At 47.5% G+C, this 25,458-nt stretch overlaps 1 protein-coding gene across 2 annotated transcripts in view; it reads left to right on the top strand.

The window, feature by feature from the left end:
- Nucleotides 1-10,167: 10,167 nt before the first annotated feature.
- Acly (ATP citrate lyase) overlaps nt 10,168-25,458 on the top strand; it is a 40,151-nt gene continuing 24,860 nt past the window's right edge. For both annotated transcript variants that reach the window (XM_026386820.2, XM_026386819.2), the window contains exons 1-11: nt 10,168-10,290; nt 14,604-14,785; nt 16,097-16,219; nt 17,943-18,005; nt 18,410-18,600; nt 19,041-19,120; nt 20,361-20,491; nt 21,233-21,351; nt 22,555-22,691; nt 23,414-23,475; nt 25,076-25,193. In XM_026386820.2, coding sequence (XP_026242605.1) covers nt 14,627-14,785; nt 16,097-16,219; nt 17,943-18,005; nt 18,410-18,600; nt 19,041-19,120; nt 20,361-20,491; nt 21,233-21,351; nt 22,555-22,691; nt 23,414-23,475; nt 25,076-25,193 — 1,183 coding nt within the window. In that variant the 5' untranslated portion in view covers nt 10,168-10,290; nt 14,604-14,626. The remainder of the gene's footprint in view (nt 10,291-14,603; nt 14,786-16,096; nt 16,220-17,942; nt 18,006-18,409; nt 18,601-19,040; nt 19,121-20,360; nt 20,492-21,232; nt 21,352-22,554; nt 22,692-23,413; nt 23,476-25,075; nt 25,194-25,458) is intronic.

The raw sequence follows: 25,458 nt of genomic DNA, 5'->3' as shown, positions 1-25,458 counted from the left end.
GTTGGAGGCACAATTCCAAGTAAGGGTAAGGCATACCTGCCCCCGTACCGCCATCAGGGAGCGTTTTGGACTTGGAGGCCCAGTGCTTGGGCAGCCTCGCGTGACCCTGAGCGAGGTACTTGAACGCCTTGCGTGTTCTACCTGCGAAAAGAACATGAAAATAGTAGAACCCTCGGTGATGTGAGGATTTGCATGAGACTACGATGGAAAATAACCTTGGGTTCCACATTCAGTTGAACCTATTTATTAAGCACCTGTTTGTAGTGGACCTTGACTCAGGTCTACCCTGAGTTCCCTATCCATCCCTCACCACCACCCAAAAAAGTGGACTCAGAATTGGGCCCGGTGGTTTACACCTGTAATCCCAGCTACTCAGGAGGCTGAGGCAGAAGGATCCTAAATTCAAGGCCAGCTTCAGCAACCTAATAAAACCCTGTCTCAAAAAAAAAAAAAGAAAAAAAAAAAGGCACGTAAGAAGAAAATGCCAGAAAAAGGAAAAATAATTTTGACTTCAAGTTAAAATCTTCTGCTCTTCACAAGACATTATTAAGTGTAAAATCAAAAGCTGTCACACAAGGGCTAGGGATTTAGCTCAGTAGTAGAACTCTTGCCTAGCTTGAAAGAGGCCCAGGGTTCAATTCTTAGCACTGAAAAAACAAGCTGGGACTGTGGCTCAGCGGTAGAGCACTCGCCTAGCACGTGGGAGGCCCTGGGTTCGATCCTCAGCACCACATAAATAAATAAAATAAAGATATTATGTCCAACTACAACTAAAAGTAAATATTAAAAGAAAAAAAAAACCACAGACTGAAACACTGAAATAGAATAGAATATTTGCAAAATAGGTATCCATATCCAGAATTTGAATCTTCCACACATTAAAGTGAATTTACAACTTGATAAGACAACCCAAACTGAGAAATGACCCAGGGTTTAGAACAGTTACTTGACTTAAGAAGATATGGAGAATGCCCACTAGAATGATTAAAATATAAAAGATTAGATTTGCCCCAAGTTGTGGACAATATAGGAATTGTGACCTACCATGGTCTGTGGATTAGAAGGCCAGAAGGAGATCCTCTCCACCATACTGGGATGAGATGGATCCACTCAGGGTCCAAGAGCTGGTGGCATAGCTGGAGGTGGAGAAGATGTCCAAGAAGTACAACAGAATGACCAGTGTCTGGCACCAGGAGTGTATGCCTCCCCACTATAAGGAAATAGATCCATCTAAGATCAAGTTTGTGTGTCTAGACTTTGAAGACTAGATGTCTCCAAATACCTGGACATCCATGAATAGACTGGCAAAAAAAGTGGACAAGAGTTTTCTATATGGGATGAAGGGCTAATGAAGAGGGGGCAGCAGAGCTCTGGGCCCACCCCAAGTCCCAATCTAGAACCAGGGTACAACTGGCCCCTTCTCATTTATCTAATAAAAATGTCATTTGTGAAGTCACCCAGAGTAGGATCCCTGAAGACTCTCCTGGAGCCCAGATATGGTACAACTCTCTCCTGGTTGAAGAGGCAATATTTGTCACACTGGAATGTGACTCTGTGTGTTTATTGATCTCTAAAAAATTAAAAAGATGGACCTCAGGAGGTGTTGGCAAAGCTGTCAAGTAACTGGAACTCTCACATAATGCGGTGGAAATGTAAAATGGTATAATCACTTTGGGAAATACTTTAATAGCTCCATAAAAAGTTAAAACAGGGGGCTGGGGATGTGGCTCAAGCGGTAGTGCGCTCGCCTGGCATGCGTGCGGCCCGGGTTCGATCCTCAGCACCACATACCAACAAAGATGTTGTGTCCGCCGAGAACTGAAAAATAAATATTAAAAATTCTCTCTCTCCTCTCTCACTCTCTTTAAAAAAAAAAAAAAAAAAAAAAGTTAAAACGTGTACTTACATATAACCCACGCATTCCACTTCTAGGAAGTTACCTAAAAGAAATTAAAGACTTGAACATTCAATATAGCTTTATTTGTAATAGCCTCAAACTGGAAACATATCCATCAACAGGTGAATGGGAAAACAAATTATAGTTTATCCATATAATGGAATACTACCCAGCAATAAAAAGGAATGATCTATTGATGCACATGTAATATAGATGAGCCACAAAATAATTATGCTAAGTGAAAGAATCTAGATAAAAAAAAAGACTGAGCCAGGTGCACCTGTAATCCCAGCAACTGGGGAGGCTGAGGTGGGAACATGACAAGTTCAAGGCCAGCTTCAACAATTTAGTGAGGCTCTGTCTCTGAAAATAAATAAACAAATAAATAGGGCTGGGGATGTGGCTCAATCATAAACTGCCCCTTGGTTCAATCCCCAGTAACTAACAAACAAACAAAAGACTGTGTGATTCCAATGATATAAAATTTTACAAAATGCAAATTATATGGCCTGAATGCAATACTGTGCCTTCCTGGGAATATGGCAGTAGGGAAGACAGCAGCAGTAAATCATAAAGGAGTAACAAGGAAACTTTGAGGGTGAAGGATATGTATCTTGACTGTAGTAATGGTTTAATGGGTATTTATGTGTGTTGAAACTCATCAAACAAGACACTTGACATGTGTAACATATAATGTTAATTATACCTCAATATAGCTATTTAAAAAGAAAGCACAATAATATAGCAATAATAATGTGTCCTCTTTAGCTGAGTGTGGTGACACTCATCTGTAATCCCAGCTACTCAGGAGGCTGACCTGAGAGAATGGAGAATTTGAGGCCAGCCTCAGAAATTTTGTGAGGCCCTGTCTAAAAAGCAAAGCAAAGCAAAGCAAAATAATAATGTGTGCTTTTGGGCACTTTACAAAGCACTTTGTGATCTTCACCATACTCTGGTGAGTGAAGGACTCAGGCGGTATTTTCCTGGTTTCACAGATAAACACTGAGGCTGAGAGGTGATAGGATTTGCCCCAGACATAGCAACCGGATATAAGTAAGCTTGGATTGCTTTGGCAGAAACTGGATTCCAGCCTGTCCAACCCTTTACTATTCAGCTTCTCAAATTACTTCTTTCCTTCTTTTATTGTGAAATAGAACATGGGTACAGAAATACGTGTGAAATATACATGTGCAGTTTAATCATCATACAATGAACACCCATGTAATCATCAGGCAGGTAATTCAAGAAACAGGAGGCTGTCTGCCCCCTCCCCAGCTCACTGCCACCTTCACACCTTCACAGTCACTCCCAGGATCTGAGCCCCCATTTCCTGTCTCATGGACTACTGGCCCCTTGGTCTGGTCTTGCCTCCCTGACCTTCTCAACAGAAGATTCCTTTTAAAATGCAGGTCAGATGGTGCCTTTCCTCTGTCTGAGGCCCTGCAGTGATTTCCTATTTCACCATGAACGAAGGTTCTTCTGGCTCTTATCTCTGTGTTCCAGCTACCCGGCCTCATAACTGCTCCCTAAACAGGAAACTACTACTTCCTTAGGGCCTTTGTTCTAGCAGGTTCTGCCATCTTGAATGCTCCCCACAGCCACTCACCTGCTCTCTCCGCCTCCCTCAAGTGTAGACTCAAATCTCTCCTCTGAGGGAATAGGTACTCTGACTGCCCTAATTAATACTGCAGACTTCTACCCCAACCTCTGATTCGAAAATTCCTGATTTCCTTCTTCTATTCTGTTCTTTCCCTGCCCTCTTTTCATAGTGCCATTTTCTGATACACTATATAACTTCTTTATTTGTTTTATGATTTTTTTTGGCTTGTTTCCCTTGATAAAATATAAGTTGCACAAGGGAGAGCACCTTTGGGTCTTCATTTGTATTTTTCTTTTTTTTTTTAAATGTATTTTTTTTTTTAAAGAGAGAGAGAGAGAGAGAATTTTTTAATATTTATTTTTTAGTTTTCGGCGGACACAACATCTTTGTTGGTATGTGGTGCTGAGGATCGAACCCAGGCCGCACGCATGCCATGCTTGAGCCACATCCCCAGTCCTTAAATGTATTTTTTTGAGGATATTTATTTTTAGTTGTAGATGGACACGATACCTTTATTTCATTTATTTTTATGTAGTGCTGAGGATCGAACCCAGGGCCTTGCACGTGTTAGGTGAGTACTCTACCACTGAGCCACAACCCCAGCCCCTCATTTGTATTTTTCTTTTCTTTTTTTTTTTTTAAGAGAGAGAGAGAGAGAGAGAATTTTAATATTTTATTTTTTAGTTATCGACGGACACAACATCTTTGTTGGTATGTGGTGCTGAGGATCGAACCCGGGCCGCACGCATGCCAGGCGAGCGCACTACTGCTTGAGCCACATCCCCAGCCCTCATTTGTATTTTTCTAATGGGTGATGATGTTGAATATCTTTTCATGTGCAGATAGGCATCCTCCATATATCTTCTTTGGTCAAGTAACTGTTCAAATCTTTTGGTTAATTTTATTTTATTTTATTTTTTGTACAGAGGATTGAGCCCATGGCTTTTAACCACTGAACCACATCCCCAGCACTTTTTAAAATATTTTATTTAAGAGATACGATCTCGCTGAGTTGATCAGGGCCTCTAAATTGCTGAGGCTGGCCTCAAACTCATGATCCTCCTGCCTCAGCCTCCCAAGCTGCTGGGATTATAGATATGCCAGGCTTCTTAGTCATCCTTTTTTTTTTTTTTTTTTTTTAGGTGGACACAATATTTTATTTTATGTGGTGCTGAGGATGGAACCCAGTGCCTCACACATGCCAGGAGAGCACGCTATCACTTGAGCCACATCCCGAGCCCTACTTGGTCATTCTTATCTGAGTTATTTGTCTTATTAGAGACTTTTAAGGTTATGTATTGTAGAGTAATGCCTGCACATTGATAATATTCAGTAAATATGTATTGGTCTGGTCTTTTGTGATCCTCATTTCTTTTATTGTCTTTGTACTTTTTCATTCCAAATAATACAATCTAGTTTTACTTCTTTTGACTCTCTACTATATTTTGTCTTTCACTGTCTTTTGCTCAACATTATGCTTTTGTGTGTTTGTGTGTGTGCGCGCGTGTGTGTGTGGTGTGCTGGGGATTGAACTCCAGGCCTTGTGCATGAAAAGCAAGCACTCTACCAACTGAGCTATATCCCCAGCCCCTATATTATACTTTTGAGATTCATTCATGTAATACATATACCTGCAGTTCATTATTTTCATTTATTTATTTATATTTTTTGGTATTGGGGATTGAACCCAGGGTTACTTTACCACTGGGTTCAGTCCTTTTATTAAAATTTTTGAAACAGGACCTAGCTAAGTTGTTGAGAGTCTTGCTAAGTTGCTGAGGCTGGCCTTGAACTAGTGATCCTCCTGCCTCAGCCTCCCAAATTTCTGGGATTACAGGCATGTGCCCTTGTACCCGGTTTAAGTGATTTTTTAGTGATTTGTTGGAGCTCCTTATATGTTAGATAAATTAGCCTTTTATTCTGATAATTGAAAATAACCTTAAATATTTATCTTTTTGTTTATTTATTTACTTTTGGGATAAGTTCTCTCTAAGTTGCCCAGGCTGGCCTTCAACTTGTGATTCTCCTGCTTCAACTCCCTGAGTCATTGGGATTACAAGTGTGCACCACCATATCCAGCAGTTCATTCATTTTAACCTGCTACCACCTATTCATCCTCCCAGCTATTGAAGGTTATCTGGGCTTCTTCCAGTTGGGGGTCATATCAAACAATGCTGTTACGACAGTCTCCCATATGTTTCCTGGCACCTGTTACATGAGATTCTCCAAGGTACAGACCTGGGAGTGGAACTGCAGGCTCTTATTGACTCTTCAGTTTTACTAGGTAGCACCAAATGGTTTTCAAAGGGATTGTATAAATCTGCCATCCCATCTGCAGTAAGGTCACTTCTTGGGGCCTCAATTTTCCTTTATAAAAAAGAGGGTTGGATTTCTGAAGTCTCTTTTGGTTCTAATGTTCTGTGAATCTGTGACCAGGGTGCCCTGAATGAGCAGCACTTGGGACTGAACATCCTTGAGAGAGTGCCTGAGTTATGGGGGAGAGAGGTGAATGAACCCCATGTTTAGGATGAGGCCTCCCAATATCCTAGGGTGAGAGACAGCCCTAAGCTCTTAAGATTGGTGGGGTAGAGACTTTGGCCCTGACGGGGGCCTGGCACTGTGACCTCAGCTCCTGCTGCTCCTGAGAGAGTTTCCAAATACTGAATATGGCAAAAAGTGACAAGAAGCAAAAATAATAAACTCATTCAGAGATAAGGGTAAATGTGTCTTATGTAAAAGTCAAGGGTAAATGAACTGTGTGTATGGGAAGAGCTGCATAGGCTCTTCCTGAAAGAGCAGGGAATTTCACAAGAATATATCTGATAGGAAGGAGCCTGTGGTGGATTTGAGAGAGCCCGAGAGTGGAGTGGGGGTCAGGGTGGGGCCGTCCTGGAGCTGGTGGTAGACCTGGAGAATCTTTATTCCCTGAGCACTGAGGGATGACCAGGGTGCTGGGCTGACCATCCTTCCGACTTCTGAGAGGGTGGGCAGCCACTGTCATACCAGAGGGAAGGGCTCTGTTTGCCCCTCCAGGGGAAGCCTCTTTGGGACACAAATAAGAGGCTGAACAGTACAGGGCCAAAGTGAGGGAGTTCATGCGTCCTTGGTTCTTCACAGGGTAGATGATGATATGCCTCCGTGGAAGCTCCTGACTCCAGCTGACCTAAGGACAGAGGTGGGTTTAGAACTGGACACACTCAGAAGACCCTCCTCTGGGCTGCATCTCCTTCCTCCTCTCTTCTGTCTCCCTACACTTTCTTTTTTTTCATTTACATATTGATTCCAGCATTTATTCAGTCTTGCATACAGTGAGTGCCTAATATGTGCCTAGCTCCATGCTAGGAACTGGGGATACTAAAATGAGCCAGGCGCACTCCTGGGCCTTGAGTTACACACAGTCCAATGGGGGAGACCTACTGAATAGGATCTTTTTTCTGTCCTTCTCACCTGTAGTAGGTGGTAGGGGTCAGGGATAGGGACATGGAGTCAGGGGATCATAAGGAGGGCCATGATAACAACACTTAGCTCAAACAGTTGCTGAGAGGATGGAGTGCTACCACCCTTGCCTTTCACACAGTTGCTTCTCAATAAATAGTAGCTACAATGGATTAAAATCTAGAAGGGAGTCACTAATCAGTCTAAGGCTTCTGGAACTGAGATGCAGTGCCCCAAGCCCCAGGGGTGGAGATGATGCCTATAACTCTCTACATGCAGCAAGCAAGACCTGTCCTCCAGTTCAGTCCAGAAGAGGAGGGAGTAATTCAAATGGGAAAAGGAAAACATTTACAGCTTTTAAGTTACATATAGGATAATAAGAAGATGGGCCCCAGCTGGATTCAGGTCGGTGTTGAGAGGCGCCCGTGGGCTGTGTGTGGACTATGGTGGGCATTACAGTTTAGGGAATAGGATAATCTGGTGTCTGAGAACTTCAGTGGATATTTGCTCTGTGTAAGACAGCCCAGACACATTGTGAGCCCTATTCTGCTCTGTCTGGTCAGACAGCACCAGAGATGGGGTGACCTGCTGTAGCCGCACAGCCCCTCTGAGATGGGTGTGACCTGCCAAGATGTCAATCAACCTGCTGACTACATGACATCATGAAGCAAGACCCCACCCCTGTAACCTTATCCCTGCCTTTGGTGTCCCTCCTTAAATAAACCACAGGAGCCATTTTCTAGTTGTCTAGCTCCAGCTCCTGTGTAGTCTGGACCTATCAGGGCTCCATCTTTAAAACTATCCTTTCTGACTCTTTGTCTTTTGTTCTTCACTAATTATTCTAGACTTTAATTTCACAGGAGGCTTATCCCTCCGAGCAGGCAAGAATTCCCTGGTGAGGTGCTGGCTACCCTGCAATAGGCCAGAAGAACCTCTCTGGGACTTATAGGGCAATGAAAATCTTCCCTGAGTGGGTAGGAGTTAAGAGTAGAGGCCTGGAGTGGGACCACTGAGAGAACTGGAAAACCTCAGTGGCTGGCTCATGGTCCCTCAGGCCAGCAACTCTACATCCTTATTCTCTAAACAGTTACTTTTTTATTGCCCCTTCCCAGGACTAGTCAAGCTTGGGCCTGGCAACACCAAGATAAAGGCCTTATTCAATAAGTAAATATTTATTGAGCACTTACTACATGCTGGGCTGTATTCAAAGTGATAGAGATATACCAGTATAGACAACATGGATATCCCTGTCTTCAGGAACATATGCAAACATAACTGAAGAATAAATTGTTAGAAATGGAATTGTTGGAGTAAAGGGCAAGTGCATTTAACATTTTTTTTTTGTTGACATTTCCTAATCGACATACAAAGAGTTCATTATAGTGTTATAGTTTATTTTGGATGTCTGTTTCCCTATTAGTGCTTTTGATGGTACCAGGGGTGCTCTACCACTGAGCCACATCCCCAGGCCTTTTTAGTTTTTGAGACAAGGTCTTGCTGGGTTGCCCAGGCTGACCTCAAACTCGCCATCCTCCTAGCTGGGCTTACAGGCATACAGCTCAAGCCCTCAGCAGTGTATCCTTCCAACCAGAGGGATAATTGAATCACAGATGATTACTCCTAACTGCTATCTTCTAGTTTTGTCCACAAAGACCAGTTGCTGTTCCCCAAGGCTAGAACTGGACTACCTTCATGGGATACACACACACACACACACACACATTCACGAAAGGAGAGGTGGTCCTTGATAGAGATTTACCCTATTTGGATCTGAAGATATAGTTCAGTGGTAGAGCACTTGCCTAGCAGGCATAAGGCCCTGATTCAGTCCCCAACACCATCAAAAACAAAATACTGGTTGCGCTGTTTGGGGAGGTTCTTTGTAGGGGTGGAGCTCAATCCTGGTAGAGCTAGAAGACCCCTCAGGACCTCTCCCCCATTTTAGGAGCAAGAGAATAGAGCAAGTGAGGAGGAGTGCCAGAGAAGGAATCAATAAATGACATTATCAGGTAACCCTCAGTTCAGGCATAGGTACTAAGTTCAGCCACTCCACTCCCGAATTCAAAGGAATTGGGGAGAAGGGGGACTTAGGGAAGATTTGTCAATAAGACTGTGGCAACATTGTTGCAGAGTGCATAAGACCTGGAGTGCTTGGCAGGGGCATGCACACTGACTGGGCTGACCTCATCACCTGAGCTGGTCAGGGGATGATTTTGGCTTTCTTTCTGGAGATAGACAGTTGTTAGGGTCAGTGAGCAGCCCTGAACACCTACAGGTGCAGGAAAAGAAGCTCCAGAATTTTGGAGCAGCGAATATGTCCTGATTTCCAGGACTGTCTAATTTCAGATTTTCTGCCCTGCAAGTTCCCCAGCACCGGTCAGACTGGGTGTTCCAGTTTCTGCTTCAGAAAACATGGTCTGTCTCTCTCACAGGTAACGGAGAAGGGAGATGGCAGTTTATTACTTCCAGTGTTTAAGTGTGGGGTTGGGTGGGAACCAGAGACAGGCAGAGATGGCCCCAGCTCTGTGTCAGAATCTCCCGTTAAATCCTCAGCTCGGCCCAGATCCGCGCTAAGAGAGCTGGTGAAAGCGACGGAAGGCATTGTGACTTCCGTCACTTTCACCTTCACATTGAGACCTACTTGTTCACACCTAGGGCGGTCGGATCTGTTAGCCTGGCTCCATGCCTCGCCCCACCCGCTCAATGAAGTGGATCCAAGCTGGAGCGAGGCGCCACGTGCGAGGGGAACGCAGCCTGCCGTGGCTGCTTGTAAGACCCTGGGTTCGGTGTGGTCCATTATAGGCGGCTGGGATGAGGACGACACTTTCTCGCAGAGAGGGGACTCCACCTCCCGAAAGAAGGGCTACGGCTATTTGAGCCAACAACTCCCGCCCTCAACTACCCGACCCCAGCGGCTGTCGGCCCATCCCCCGAAACGATCAGGCCACGGCCCCCAGCCGCGTACGTTCGGCTCTGCTCGTAGTCCGGCCCATCTCCCCACCCGAGGCCCCGCCTCGGTCTCCGCCCCGGTCCCGCCAGCTCCTGGGAGGCGGTGCCCGGCGGCCGCCTAGGGCGGAGAAGTTTGTAGGACTACAAGTCCCAGATGCCTCTGGATCCTGCCCCAGGGGCGGGGCCACCACGGCAGCGAATTGGGAGGAGCCCTGGCGCTCAGGCTAGGGAACGCGTGTGGCCAATCGTGGGGCCGTTCCCGCCGTGAGCCGATGGGGGCGGGGAGAAGCCCGCCTGGGCCGGGACAAAAGCCGGATCCCGGGCGGCTACCGGCGGCTGGAGCGCTCGGGGTAGTGGGGTGAGCCTGGGCCTGTGGAGGGAAGCGCCGCGCTCGGACTTTCGCGGAGAGGTGAGTGCAGCGGCGGTTTTTGCGGGCGAGACCACCACTCCCCCGGGAGCTTCCTGCTTCCCTCCCCCAACCCGGAACCGCCTCCCCCGACACTGGCTTGGTGCTCACGTGCCCTTCCTGCACCTGCTTGGAAGTTTTGGGGGGCTTAGCTTTAGGTTAGCCTTCGTTCGGGACCCCGGCTGGTGACCTCGTGTCGGCCCTCCCCCCTCGATTCCAGTTCCTGGGAGTTTGCACAGCGCTTGCCGCCGACCTTGCTTCTTTTCCCTTCCCTCCACGCCTTTGCCGCGTCCTGGCGCCCCTCTGCTCCACCCGGCGGCAGCTATGGAGCCTCCTCCCGGCTTTTTCGGGCCAACTTTTGCCCCCATCCGTGTCCCTCACCGGATGCCGGAGCGGGAAGTAGAAAAAGCGGTGGCGACTCGCCCCGCTCAGACCCCTCGCAAGCCAGACTCAGGCCTGTTCTCTCAGTTCTGTGGAGAATTGATTACGCTCCACGCCGAAGTGAAGGGAGCGGGCCGGGCCACGCGGGCCGGGGTGATCCTGGGCGCCCGAGGCCTTGCCGCGCCGCGAGGAAGTGCTGGAAGAGCACGCCTTGCTCTTGGAGCTGCAGTCGGGCCCAGCCCCTAAACGACAGATGGCGGGGGTGGGGGTGTCATTGCTTTTCCCCACCCCTGATCTGTCCCGGAGTCTGGACTAGAGGCAAGGTCTTGGGGGTGGCGGGCGGAGGATGCTGCCGCCTCCCTCCTGTCCAGCCTGGCAGAGAGCCAGCCCCAGCGCCTGCTGACATCTCCAGCCTTGGCAGTACCAAGGAGTTCTGCCATTAGGGGGTCGATAGGGGTCTGCCTGGGAAGAGGATTTTGGAAGGGGTGGAAAGGAGGAGTGCATAATACAGTTTGGTCTGCCAATTCATTTCACCTCTTGTCTCTACTCTTTTAACTTTGCTGTGTCTCACACTGCTCAGCTCCTAGGATTTCTGAAATGTTGGGTGAGGAAGAGCTGGTAGATTCCAGCTGCCCAGAGGGGTAATTTTCACCTCTTAGCTTCTTGAACATCTTGATGGGTGGTGAAACTGGTCTCCATCCCCATTTGATACTTGCTGCAACAGGGAATACTCAAAAAGAATTCTGCCCCTTTCCTTTACTCCAGAAATTGCCTGTCCTCTCAAAAACAAACAAGCAAACAAACAAAAACTTTATGCCTTTCCCAAAGAGAGATCCTGTGTAGCATCCCCAGTGATTTTTTTTTCTCTGCTGGTTGTGTCCCAGAGATACCTTCCTGGGGAACAGGCTCCTTTCATTCAGCCTTCGCTGGGGGTAGCCTCTGCTCATAGCTGCTGTGAGTCACTGTGTCTGCATAAAATACCCCATTCAGCTTATAAGGTCCCTCTCTTTAGAATGTATATGTGTGAGTTTTCAGTTTGTTTGTTTGTTTGTTTTCTCCCACATAGTTTATACATTTACCTGTTACTAGGATAGTTCCTGGGGTATAAGGTCTGCCCTGAAACCATCTATCCCAAGTTTGACAGCACATTCAGCTACTGGGAGAAGCTGCCTTAGATTTTTTTGGGGGCGGTTCCCCATACTCAGATTGGTATACACTTTGTCCCATTGTCACTAGGAGCAAAAGTTCTTAACTGGTGGTTGGTCTGGAGGCCATCAAGCCATAGTCACAGGTGAGCACCTTAAAATAATATGCACAGTTGGGTTTGTGTATCCTTTTTTGGACTTTCTTCAGATTATCAAAGAGCATGAGACCTCAAAGTTTAAGAGCCACTGCCCAGCGGGGTGCGGTGGTGCATGCCTTTAATCCCAGGGATGGGGTAGGCTAAGGCAGGCAGGACTACAAGTTGAAGGCCAGTCTGAGCAATTTAGCAAGACCCTGTCTGAAAAAAGGGATAAGGATATATAGTTCAGTGGTAGTAACACCACTGAGCAAATGATGGTTTGATTTCTCTCCAAGTCCCCTCTCTGGGTTTGTGAGCCAGTTGCCCCTCACCCAACATTAGTGAATATGCAGAGACCAGACTCCTTCCTGTTATTCTATAAATTCTTTGTCTCAGTCTTCCCATCTGAGCCAGAGTGCTCTTGCTGCAAATCTTGTTTTGGTCAACTGGCAAATCTTTTCTATCTTATATCCTCCTACTGTGTCTTTCCCACTTTCCAAAGACCATGTGGAGGTGGGCTCTTGAATCTGAGATTTGATCTGGGCATCTAGAAAATTGTGATCCTCCCCCCACCCCATCCCCAGCTGCCAAAGGTTGCTTTTCTTTCCCTTGTCTTTTCCACAGTTGGTTTTTGTGTCTGCTCTGGGAGTGCCAGACTTGGTGGCTGTTGTACTTCACTCTTCTGGAGAGGCTTGGCTGGGGCTCTCTTTGGAGTTTGTGATCACTCCTGCAGGTGTCTGCACTGCTGAAGGTGGTCTCCTGCTGCCCACTACTCTTTCTTCTTGATTTGCCTTGGACTATGTTTGGGAGAGGAAGGGGGTGTACCCATTTGATTTCAGGACCAGTTTTTCTGGTCTGAGTCAAGAAGGTTGGGAAATGGAGCTGAAGTGGGTGGGGGTGGAAAACATGGGACAGTGGGACTGGTTGGGGTGTCTCCTTCAGAACCTCACTGAGAAGGAATCACAAGCCATTGCAGGGGCAAGATCAGAATCGGGAAGGTCTCTGAGATCCTTCCCAGCTACCAGACTTTGGGCCTGACACCAAACTGAATACTCTGCGTTGTGCTCAGCTGGAGGCTAGCTGGGAGCAGAGGGAGATAGCCAAGCTAGGGTTAGAATCTAAAGCCCCACCGATCTCTTGGCCATTTGGGGGTTGCCCTGGAGTTCTGGTCTTCCCTGGCCTAGGAAGTGGGACCAACCTTCCTGGATGGGTAAACTTGCCAGCTCCTTAACTCCGCCATCCTTTATTTGTTCTTGACTTTCTTCTCCCCTAGCTAATTCAACTACTTCCATTCTGGCCTGTTGTGGGAGTCAGGAGTGACTTGTCCTGATCTGGCCAAGCTCTTGGAGTGTATGATTTGATTGATTCCCTTTCCCATCTCCTTCTCGCCCCAAGTAACTCTTTGAGTTATCCAAAGGAAAATGGGTGTGTCTGGTAGGATGTTGAGGGGGGGGCAGTCACGGAATTTTTATCACAGACCCTCCTCTGAAGCCATGGAACAAATACATAGGTCTTGTCTTTGGAGAAGTGCTCTTTCCTCTTAGGCCACTGGATTTTTCTGGGCACCTAGCTATAGAAGCATTTGGGTTTGAGTTAGGTTTATTAGTTGGGCTTCTTGGGAAAATTCTCTTAACCCATCTGCGCTTTTATTCCTCATCTAAGAAATGAGGTTATGCTCTCAGTGTACACTGAGGCTCCTGTAAGGTGAGTTCCTCCCTGTTCCCCTCCTTCTTGCCTTCCTTCTTCCCTTCAGTGTTGGGGACGGAGTCCAAGGCCCTTGCCACTCTACCACTGATTTATACCCTTAGCCCCTAAGATGAGTGTCTTTACACATTGAGGATCCATGGATGGTTTCTGCCTCTTTCCTGCTCTGGCTCAGTTGGAAGTGACTAGTACAGGGTGGTCCCCAGAGAGGCCTCTGTTTTGCTTAGTGAGTTTTGCTCTAAATTAGCCACTGGATGACTCAGTGGGGTGGGTGGGATGTACTGAAGGTCACAGTTCCCCGCCCCGGTGTGCTCTGCACTCAGGGGTGGGGTGGGAGTTCAGTTTCCTAGGCTTTCTGCTCCCATTCCCACCTCCCCAACCAGGGCCTTGGGAGTATGATTCTACTTGAAGTTAAGTAAACTTGCTGGCCTGGGGGCCTGGTGGTGTGTACGGGTGAGTTGGGGGTGGGGGAGATGAGAACTGTAGGGAGAGCTAGGTCAGCCTCACACAATTCCAGCTGTGCTCCTTAGTCCAGATACCCAGAGGGTGAGTTTCAGCACTGCCTTCCACCTTGGGTGGGACCAGCTCTTAGATTTTCATTAAACCCCTGCTATTCCTGGCCTCCCCTTGAGATGCCCTTTGCTCCAGGATGAATGTGGCTGTGGCTGAGCTGGTTTGGACTAGAGGCAGTAGAGCAAGGTTGAGGGCAGGGGCATTGCGGATCATTTTGCTTCACCATTTTCCATCACCCATCATTTTCAGGTCCTCTGCTGGAGAAGTCACCATTTAAGCTCTCCCTCCCTCCTGTTCGGGCAGCCCTTTTCCTCCTCCTTAAGAAAAGCCAAGGTTTATTTTATTGGTGGGACAATTGAAAGTGGGTTTGTTCTGCTGGAGTAGACGGTACCTCTACTTTCTTATCTCCTCTAACCTGCTCTTCTCACCCTAACAGGTAAAGCAGGTCCCTCTGCAGCCATGTCTGCCAAGGCAATTTCTGAGCAGACAGGCAAGGAACTCCTTTACAAGTACATCTGCACCACCTCAGCCATCCAGAACCGGTTCAAGTATGCCAGGGTCACCCCTGATACAGACTGGGCCCGCCTGCTGCAGGACCACCCCTGGCTGCTCAGCCAGGTGAGCCCTGTTTCCACACTGAACCCTTCTTCCAGGCCCCCAGTCTGGGAGGAGAAAGCGATTGATTTGTGGGAGATGTCCCAAAGGGGTCATAGATTGCTGATTGCCTGCATCAGCCCCTGTAGGGGGCTGAGCAGAGTCTTGATTTTGCTCAGAGCCCTGTATATTGAGGTACCCTGGCATGGGCTTGGAACTAGACAAACTGGTGTTTAAATCCCAGCTCTTCGTGAGATTTATTATATTTTGTCCTGAGGCAGTCCATTTCACATCTCTGAATTTCAGGTTCTCCCTCTGTCAAATAGGGATAACACTCTGGGATATAAGGATTAGCAGCCGCGTCCAGAAAGCATTTAGTGTGCTGCCTGGCATTTGGTAGATGCTTGGTAAAAGGTAGTCATATGTTATTCTTTCCTCCAAGTGGAGCATATTAGTAATGTGTCAGGGTAATTAGGAAGTGTGACCTTGTACTTTGAGAAGAATAGCCTACAGGACCCTGGGGTTCAGTCTTGAATACAAGCTCCTGTCTTTGGATCCTGTCTTTGGGAAGCTCTTAGACTTCTTTGGCAGGCCCTAGAGAGCAAGACTAGGACCCATGGTGGGTGTTTGCTTCCTCTGTGAAGCAGCTCAGGGGTAGCAAGTTTCCTAACACCTGAGCTAGGTGCTGCCTGTTTGACTTTATAGTAGACAGGGGTGGGTTTGACCAGATTACCTCAAAGGTAAGGACCTTGTCACACCAGGGCTCTGCCAAGTCCGTGTTCTGAGGAGTTTGCAGTTGAATCAAGAAGCTCATATATCCATGGGGAGGGCAGGGAATCACTCATTCAGCAGGTATTTACTGAGCACATACTCTGCTAGGCTCAATCCTAGGTATGGATGGTTCTAGACTCCTGGTCATCAAAAAAGATTAGCCCAGTGTGTTAGTGCATGTCTATAATCCCAGTGGCTCAGGAGGCTGAGGCAGGAGGATCTTGAGTTTAAAGCCAGCTTCAGCAGCTTAGTAAGGCCTTAAGCAACTTAGTGAGACCCTGTCTGTAAATAAAATACAAAAAGGGCTGGGCATGTGGCTCCTTGGTTAAGTGCCCCTAGGTTCAATCCCCAGTACTTGAGAGAGAAAGAGAGAGAGAGAGAAAAGAATGTGTGTTTAGGCTGGGGTAGGTGAGGGAAGCTAACCCTGATAGACGAAAAAGTAAACTTTTGGATTGTGATGAATTAGAAGTCACCCAGATTGTCCTGTGCTTTGGGTCCCTAAAACTGTTAACTTCTTATGTTATCCTCTCCTTCCTATGCTGAATGCCACTCCTCTCTTTCCAGAGTTTGGTAGTCAAGCCAGACCAGCTGATCAAACGACGTGGAAAGCTTGGCCTAGTTGGGGTTAACCTCACTCTGGATGGAGTGAAGTCTTGGCTAAAGCCACGACTGGGACATGAGGCCACGGTGAGTCCAGGTGTAGGGTCAGGGTGGAAGTGCTGTCGTAATAGAAGCAACACGATCATATCCAGATCAGCCACTATGGCTCACCTCTACAGCCAGTCGAGGCAGCCAGGGGAGGTGGGGGTTTGTGGCGCTGCCCTTCCTTGGGCAGCAGGGACGATCTTGGTGCTTGTTTCTAACTTCCCTATAGGGGAATCTAAACTCCTTTTGTTACTGATTCAGACAAGGTGTACTGTGAAGATAGAATTGGAGAGCTGTTGGAATTGGTATGTTTCTTTAACAATGATCATGAAATAAGACTTTTGAGGCCCATTCTGGGAACTGCTTTTTTTCCAGTTTCAAAGGGGTTATGGTAACTGCTTGTGATGACATGCTTTCCAAAAAGGATAGATGATAAGATGAAATGGGAGATGCAGAATCATTTAGGCAGAGAGATGTACTGGGCCAAAACTCTTCGATGAGACAGTTAATAATGCTGAAAGAGCAAATTTAATTCTTCTCTCAGCTCAGTGATTAATTTCAACAAGTGTAGAAGAGAGCTAGAGTGAAATATGGTTTAAGAAGGTGAAGGGGTGCTTAGTACTAAGTATGTTTCTTCCTACTCTTCAAGGGATTGGACAACTAAGGGAGGGTATGGGACTGAGGCTTGGCTTAGCCTGGGAATGCTGCTGCACCTGGCTTTGCACACAATTCTGAAGGGCTTGATAATCATCCGGGGTAAGTGTGGACCAGGGATGAGCTTTTCTTCCTTGGGCGGAAATAGGAAGCAAGGTAGCAATGGAGATGCTTTCTTTATTGGGCTTCCTCAAAGTAGCTCTTAATGTTAAACTTCAATTTCTGACACTCATGGATAAAGAGGGATCCTTGAAGTTGCACACGGCCTGGTGACAAAAACATCCAATCTTTGAGTTCCCAGGTGTCTGGGGAGAAGATGATGGGGCTTATGGTTGAACAGTGTCCTCACGGAGCATGTCAAGCTCCCTTCTCCTCAGCTGGCTGTTGGGAGGTGGCTACTGGGGACATCTGAGCTGGCAGCAGCATCGCACCCGGCAGGAGCGGCTCATTACCTCTGATGGATCACTGTCTGGTCCCTGACTCAGCAATGACGCACAGTCCGGGTGGGGAGTTCAGGACATACTGGGATGAACACTGTCTCGCCTTGACTGCCGCCAGGGACTCACTTAGACTGATTAGCTCTGCAGGCCTGTTGCCCTCAGTAAAATCTGTGGAGAAGTTTTCCCCATCAAGCTCTGGCTCTTCTCTTCCCTGCTGGGCCTCCTGTCCTCAAGCTGTGTCACTGTGCCTACAAGGCATACAAAGCAGAATACTCGTCCTTCACACGTGCCTATCTCTCTGCTTGAGCTCTGGGATGGCCTTGATTTGTCTGAGCTATTTAATTTGTGGCGTAGTAGGGCAGGAGATGAGGCCTGATTTCTGCCTTTTGGGATGGGGCAACATTGAACTGACGGATGTAGAAAGCAAACTTGCAAGACTTGCAAGGTCAGTGTGTGTCCAGGTGCAGCTGGGCTGGGACAAGGGGGTTAAAGAGATAACTCAAGGGCTTCTTGAACTTGGGAACCTGTGACCCCTTACCCTGGCTTCTGGAAAAAAATCTCCTTTCTCCTTTCTGGGTGTCATGGTTACAGTGCTTGGACTTGATCCCTCCTTCCCTGGGGAGCAAGGTGTGCTGTCCCTCTAAGCTTCATCTCCCTCAATTTCTCCATAGGTTGGCAAGGCCAGAGGCTTCCTCAAGAACTTTCTGATTGAACCCTTTGTCCCACACAGTCAGGTATGTGAGGCAGCTCCAAACTGGTTCATTCCATCTTAAGGTATTTGTCTACCTTAAAGTAATGAAAGGAGAGGTAAAACCGAAGGAGAAAAGCCAACAGGACCAGGGGTACTGGAGCTGAACTGTGGGTGGGAGGGTACTGCAGACCTGAATCTGAGCAGGAAGTTCAGAAGGGGCTTAGTTGCAGCAGGGCAGAGTTAGGGCAGATAATGAGGGACATAAAGGCAGGTCTGCTTCCCCTAGATGGAGTCTCCTTGGTTCAGCCAGGGAGGTAGTAGCCTCTGCTCTCCTCCTTGTCCCCAAAGGAGAATAAACAGGTCTTCTCTGGGTGAATATTTTCTGCTGGGTTTAGAAATGAGTTCAACTCTGCCCCTGACCCACTTTATGTTGTCTTTATTTACAAGGTGGAGGAGTTTTATGTCTGCATCTATGCAACCCGCGAAGGGGACTATGTCTTGTTCCATCATGAGGGGGGCGTGGACGTGGGTGATGTGGATGCCAAAGCCCAGAAGCTCCTTGTTGGTGTGGATGAGAGGCTGAATCCTGAGGATATCAAGAAACACCTGTTGGTCCATGCCCCTGAAGACAAAAAAGAGTTGAGTCAATGGGATGGTAGGGAGGTGGCAGTGGGAATGGGGAGACTGATGGGCCCAGAGGAAGCAGAGTGGGCCTGTCTGGCTGGCTGGGAGCAGGTGGTAGGCATAGCCCTAGTCTTGAGGAAGAGCGCCATGTGTGGGGGCGGAATACTGCCCAAGTCACGCTGCACTATGCTGTCAGCATCCCTCACCTCCCTGCCCCTGTCTGTCTGGTGCCTCCTCCCCCAGCTCCACGCCTGACAGCTCCTTTCCACCTCAGTGGCTGAAGAGTGACATCCAGGGAGCAAGGTTTGCAGAGGAGAGCTAGGGGTCGGTAGGGCAGGTGTCAGGAAGTGGGGCTGTCAGTGTTAGTGAGAGATTGTTGTGGAGATTGGGGGCAAGGGCCTGCTGAGTTTGCCCGTTGATAGGTTGACTGTCCCTCTGTCCCTCTCCCCTCTAGAATTCTGGCCAGTTTCATCTCTGGCCTCTTCAATTTCTACGAGGACCTGTACTTCACCTACCTGGAGATCAATCCTCTTGGTAACAGACACTGCTTGGGTGGGGTGGGGCAAGGGTCAGTTATAACTGGGTCCCAGTGCCTATAAAAAGTCTGGCCTTAGTGTTCAGAGAGCAAGATGCCTGCTTTCCAGAGGGCTGTAAGCAACTGGTGTGCAGATGGGGAGAGATTTTCAAGCTCATTTGGGGCCAACTACTGTTTCTGAGCTCTCAGAAAACCAATCATTCCTCTTTTAGCCGATTCCAACTTCTTCATTTGGCCTTAATTTGTCCTCTGATGGGGAAGTCCTGGTTCTGATCTGACTGTGCTGGGTTGCTTTTCCTGCCAGTGGGTTAGGCTTCCTAGGCCCTTGTAGGACCCTCAGGCCCTTTTTCCCTTGGTGTACTTGGAGGCTCCACCTCTCTCCCTGGGAGTTGGTCAATCATTGACCCCAACACTGGGAAGAGCTTGCTGCAGGCCTTTCTGGCTGTGAAGGAGACAGGTGGTGTGGGAGAGTGGCATGGGCTCTTTCTGGCCAGGGCCTCCCAGGGCAAAGTCCAGGAGGCTGAAAAATTAAATCAGATTCCAGCTGAGGATGCAGTCCCTCTAATGGGCCAGATGGCCATGTGCTAACTTAATTAGCTAAATGGCCCTAGGGGGGAAGGAAGATGGATGTTCAGTAAGGCAGCAGTAAGTGAATTGTGCTGATTGGGGACTCAGTGTACCCATGACTTCCCACTCCACCTTACATTGAGGCTTCCTCCTAGCAGGACCCCAGGAATCCCAGAGCTACACACCTGGACTGGTATTCTAACAATAATGCATTTTGAATACATTTTCAGTTTTCATTCCTAAATTTTAAAATTTATTTATGTATTTTTTTGGTGCTTTGTATGGAATCTAGGACCTGGTACATGCTAAGCAAATGCTTTACTGCTGAGCTATACCCCTGCCACTTTTTTTTTTTTTTTTTTTTTTTTTATGGCAGGGCCATGGGGGTGGAGGCAAAAGGTTAAATATTTAAAGCAGGGAGTATGGCATGTTATAAAGATGTCTAAAAATTGCCATGGCAATGAGTATAGACCTCCCTGTCCCAATACCAAAAGGCTAGGGACTAGGAACTGGTCTTGGAGAACTTGTCTTTCCTTTAATAGGAGAAAGCTGAGTCTCCAGGTGATTAGGGAGTTCCCAGCCTTTGAGGGACCCCATAGGGGTTGTTTGGGAGACTCTGGTGGAAGAGTTTGGACCAGAGTTGGTATCTGATTCCCTCTCCTTTTCTTGCAGTGGTGACCAAGGATGGTGTCTATGTCCTTGACTTGGCAGCCAAGGTGGATGCCACCGCCGACTACATCTGCAAAGTGAAATGGGGTGATATAGAGTTTCCTCCCCCCTTCGGACGTGAGGCATATCCAGAGGTGAGGCGAGTTTGAAGAGGAGATGGAGGGTTATGGGGTCAAGGAGCAAGTGACTAATCTCAGACGAGCATTGGGCCCCATCCTCGGCTGTGTATTTGGCAGGAAAAGGAAGATCAAGAACCATTTAATTTTCTTAAAATCCCAGTGGGGTGGGGGTGGGGGTGGGAGTCCGCCAAGCCTCTGAATCCCAGCCAGAAATCCTTTTAGACTTCATTCTCAATCAACCTCCCTGGGCTCTTAACTTGATTTGCTGCTTCTCTTTAATTCCAAGTGGCTCCCCCTGATCCCATCAGAAGGGAAAGTAGTTCTCGCACCACTCTAGCTGAGAATTTTAATTGCTGTCTCCCACCCCATCCTCTGAGTCCTTCCAGCAGGGTCAGGCCTTCTGAAGCCACGCAGGCTGGGCTGGAAGGAGAGGTAGGGCTGGGAGGGGAGGAGAGTTCCCTGTACCAAGCAGGTACATGCACGTAGGGGTTGTGGTAAAAACGAAGTGACATAGTGAAGTTCTGGAGTTGGGAAGTTTGTCTCCAGGTGGTGACTGTGGCTGTGGGTGGTTTTGGTATTTGAAGATACCAACATGTTTGTTTCACGTGTGTGTGGCTCTCACAATCCCTTCTTCCCCTATCCCATTGAGGTGATTGACCTCTTCATGTATCTCCAGGGAAAGGGGAGTGGTCCTGGAATCTCTGACCTTGTGAAGGGGACACCCCAATGATCCTCCTTTTGCTCTCTGGTCCCTAGGAAGCCTACATTGCAGACTTGGATGCCAAAAGTGGGGCGAGCCTGAAGCTGACCTTGCTGAACCCCAAAGGGAGGATCTGGACCATGGTGGCTGGAGGTGGCGCCTCTGTTGTTTACAGGTGACAGGAGGGGGTTACTGATGACATATCAGCCTGGTGTACCTGGTACCCACTCCTGTGTCACCTGTAGGTCTCTGGTTTCTCACCTTTGTGAGCCAGGAACTCACAGGGCAGATAAACGCAGTGATATCTCAAGAGCTTTGAGAGGCTCTGGTGAAGGCCCCTCTGTACAGTGTCTCCTCTAACCTTATTTGCTTCAGAATGATGTGTTTTCTTTTTTGGAACAGGAAATTGAACCCAGGTGTGCTTTGGTGCTTTACCATCAAGCCAGACCCCCAGCCCTTTTTATTTTTTGTCTTGAGGCAGGGTCTTGCTAAGTTGCTGAGGCTAGCCTCAAACTTTCAAGCCTCCTGCCTCAGTCTCCCGAGTTGCTGGGATTACAGGCATGTGCCACCATGCCCGGCCTGTTTTTATAAGTTTTAATTCTTTTTTCAAAAAATATTTATTTTTTAGTTGTAGTTAGATACAATATTGTTAATTAATCTATTTTTATGTGGTGCTGAGGATCAAACCCAGGGCCTTGCCCATGCTAGGCAAGTGCTCTTTCACTGAGCCACAACCCCAGCCCTGTAAGTTTTAATTATTAGGGTTAATGATGTGTGCCCTATGCACAAGTATAACCAATACAGAAAATGAATAAGCAAGTGAAAGTTGCCTGTCTCCCTACCAAGTCACCTTGTTGAACACATTACTCTATGTCCTTGCAGCATTTTAATGCTGCAGTAAATATTTATACTTTTTTATTTTGTAGAAATATTGATATCATATTCTACATTCTTTTCAGTACTCAGCAATTTTTTTCTCTAAAAAAGTAGATCTCTGTTCTTTCTAGAAGTGTGGTCTGCCACATCCCCTTCTGGCTGGTTGGTACCCTTTATCTGACTGCAGCAGTCTTCTCCATTGGGCAGCCTGTTGGGGACTCCCGTGACGTGCAGTTTCTTTATCTTGGGCAATTGCTTCTTGTTTGTTGACCCACACTGCCTGCCCAGAACCCTGGTGCACCAGGGCTCAAAGTGCACTGCCCAGGAGACTCCTTCTGGAGCATAGCTGGCCTTTCAAGTGAGACTTGCGTGGGGATTGGGGGTTGGTGTTGGTTCCACAGGCTGACTTCAGTGCTTCAGGGTGGAGACAATGTGTTCTCTCAGGCACTAGGCTACCTTCCTTTGCCCCAAGCCAGCATTGACTTCTGTGTCTCCCTGGCAGTGATACCATCTGTGACCTGGGGGGTGTCAATGAGCTGGCCAACTATGGAGAATACTCGGGTGCCCCAAGTGAGCAGCAGACCTATGACTATGCCAAGACCATCCTTTCCCTCATGACCCGTGAGAAACACCCAGATGGTAAGGCCTGGCTGTGCACATGTACACAGTTCACCCATTCTCCTGGGATGACCCAGTGGGAACAGCTTTTTTTTTCCTTTCTTTTTGTTCTAGGGATTGAACCCAGAAGCACTTAATCATTGAGCCACATCCCCACTCCTTTTTATTTTATTTTGAGACAGGATCTCGCTAACTTATTTAAGGTTTTACTAAGTTGCTAAGTCTTGCTTTGAATTTGTGATCCATCTGCCTCAGCCTCCAGAGTTGCTGGGATTACCGGCTTGTGCCATCGCACCTGACATAAACTCAGTTCTTAGTGACCTTATGTATCACCTGGGTTGTGTGATTTCCAGTGTGCCTTTACCAAGTGCCTATAGTTTTGGGATTATACATGCTCATTTCCCTTCCTTTAAATGAGAAAGGGAAGGACAAAGGGAGAGAGATGTTAACTTTTCCATCTCATCCGAGGTATCCAGAAGCCAAACTGGATTTCTGGGTGCCAACTAGGAATGATGTAGGAATTGTGGGTTTGAATGACCATCACCACCCAGTAGTGAGGATAATGGAGAGTTGGGCAAAGAAGCCTGATTAGGCATAGGAGAGACCATCTTGCTTGCTCCCTTATACAGCCTCACACAAGTGGGGATCTTTGCTCAGAGGAGCGAAAACTCCTTCAGTTGGATTTCTGGGACAGTTATCAAGTCTACCTCTCTAACCATTTTTTGTCTTTATTCCAAACCCAGGCAAGATCCTCATCATAGGAGGCAGCATTGCAAACTTCACCAATGTGGCCGCCACTTTCAAGGTAACCAGCTGTAGCATTTTCTGGGGAAAGCAAGGTTTGAGCCAGAGGCAGGTTCTCATGGGTTACTCAGTCTAGTTTAGGAACTCTTGCCCCAGGGTTGGTGTGTCTGTCTCTGTCTCTCTTTTTGTATTGGAGATTAAAACCAACCCCACGTCTTTGTGGGTACAGAAGGCCCTAGGAGGGATGGACAAGTAGATGACATTCAGTGGACCATAATTCTATTTGAAGCATAGGGAAAAGGCAAATTTTTACTTTCCTGCTTTCTCAGGATCAGTTTGTGGGACTGGCATGATTGTCCTCATTTTTCATATCCTGTCTTGACTCTGGATTTTGTGTGCCTTCTGGTTTTTTATCTCTCAGTCACTAGTGCCTTCTATAAAATGTTAGAATGAGTAAAGTGTTTTGATGACTTGAATGGATGGACTCCTGCCCTGATCCAGCCAGGGTTCCACCAGCCTGGGTCCCTATGCATGGGTCAGGGCCATGGCCACATGCTTTAATGCCAGGGATGGGATTGTAGTTCAGTGGTAGAGCACATGCCTAGCGTTCGTGAGGCACTGGGTTCAAATCTCAGCACTGCATACAAATAAACAAACAAACAAATAAATAAATAAAGGTCCGTTGATAACTTAAAAAAATATGTCTCAAGAGTTATCCCTTTCAATGTAGTCACCTCGGGAGGCTGTTTATTATTCTGTACTGTTGCTCAGTGGGGTTATGCAGAAACATCAAATACATTCTTTTTTTTTTTTATGTTTTGAAAATAATGAACAAATGTCAGCCTTGGGGGCTGGGGTTGGTAGCTCAGTGGTGGAACGTTTGCCTGGCATGTGGGAGGCATTGGGTTTTAGCCTGAGCTCTTCAGAAGGGAGAGACCATGCTTCATCAGTCCTGCCTAAAACAGGGTCTCCCTAAGTAGACCTGATTCAGTGGACAAAGCGAATACAGGTGCATCTTGGTAGCCCTTGTTTTAACTTGGGATTAACCCCCTGCAGTAAAGGCAGCACTCTTGGCTCTTGGTGAGGATTGGTAGGTGTGGAGCAGGAACAGCATAGAGCTTTCTGTAAAATGCCACTGTTGGCAGAGATGAGACTCCAGCTCATAAACTTGCTCTCTGTCTGGATAAATAGTACTGTATGCACTTTTCAGCTTATAATTTTCTCAGAATGGATGGAAATACATAGAAAGAGCTGTTCCCTAAGTCATTTAAGCTGCCTTGCAATTGAAGAAGACTCTATACCTTTCCTAGGACCCCAACACAGACACACACATACCCGCAATTGCAATGAGTGGTAAAATGACTTAGGACAAGAGAGACCATCAAGCCCTGCTGAATTTGGAGGCTTTGTGAACCAGGATTTCGAGGAGATTGGCTCTCAGCACCCCACAGATCCACCTCAGCAACATTACAAGTGGTCATGTGCTGGCCTCTGGATTACACAGATCAGTAGCCATGTGTGTGATCCTTGACTACTAGTGCCTGCCGTGCTTCAGGGGAAGCAGCCCTTGTCATGTACACTTGGTACATTTGTTTATCATGGTTCTAGATACTTGGTTTGCTTATTTTAGTTACATAACTTTCATTCCTTTGGGCTTCCAGGGCATTGTGAGAGCAATTCGAGATTACCAGGGTCCTCTGAAGGAGCACGAGGTCACAATCTTTGTCCGAAGAGGTGGCCCCAACTATCAGGAGGGCTTACGGGTGATGGGAGAAGTCGGTAAGATGGAAGACTTTTCTTTCCCTCTCAGCCTGAGGGTCTGTGGCCTGCCATTTTGGGATTGCTGCAAGAGAGTTGATCTTTGGGCTCTTTCATGCTCTCCCAATCCCTGTTCTTGATGTGTACCTTTCTTCTGCTTCCATTCTTAACCACCCCTGACAAGCTCCCTGTCTAAACTTGAGAATTGGCAGAAGAGCATTGTCATTCAACTCTGTTTAAGAAATAGAGGGGCTGGGGATGTGGCTCAAGTGGTAGCGCGCTTGCC

The sequence above is a fragment of the Urocitellus parryii genome, chromosome 7 (genome assembly GCF_045843805.1).
Source record: "Urocitellus parryii isolate mUroPar1 chromosome 7, mUroPar1.hap1, whole genome shotgun sequence".
NCBI lineage: Eukaryota > Metazoa > Chordata > Mammalia > Rodentia > Sciuridae > Urocitellus > Urocitellus parryii.
The sequence above is the reverse complement of the archived record's forward strand: the minus strand, read 5'-3'. Positions and strand labels throughout refer to the sequence as shown.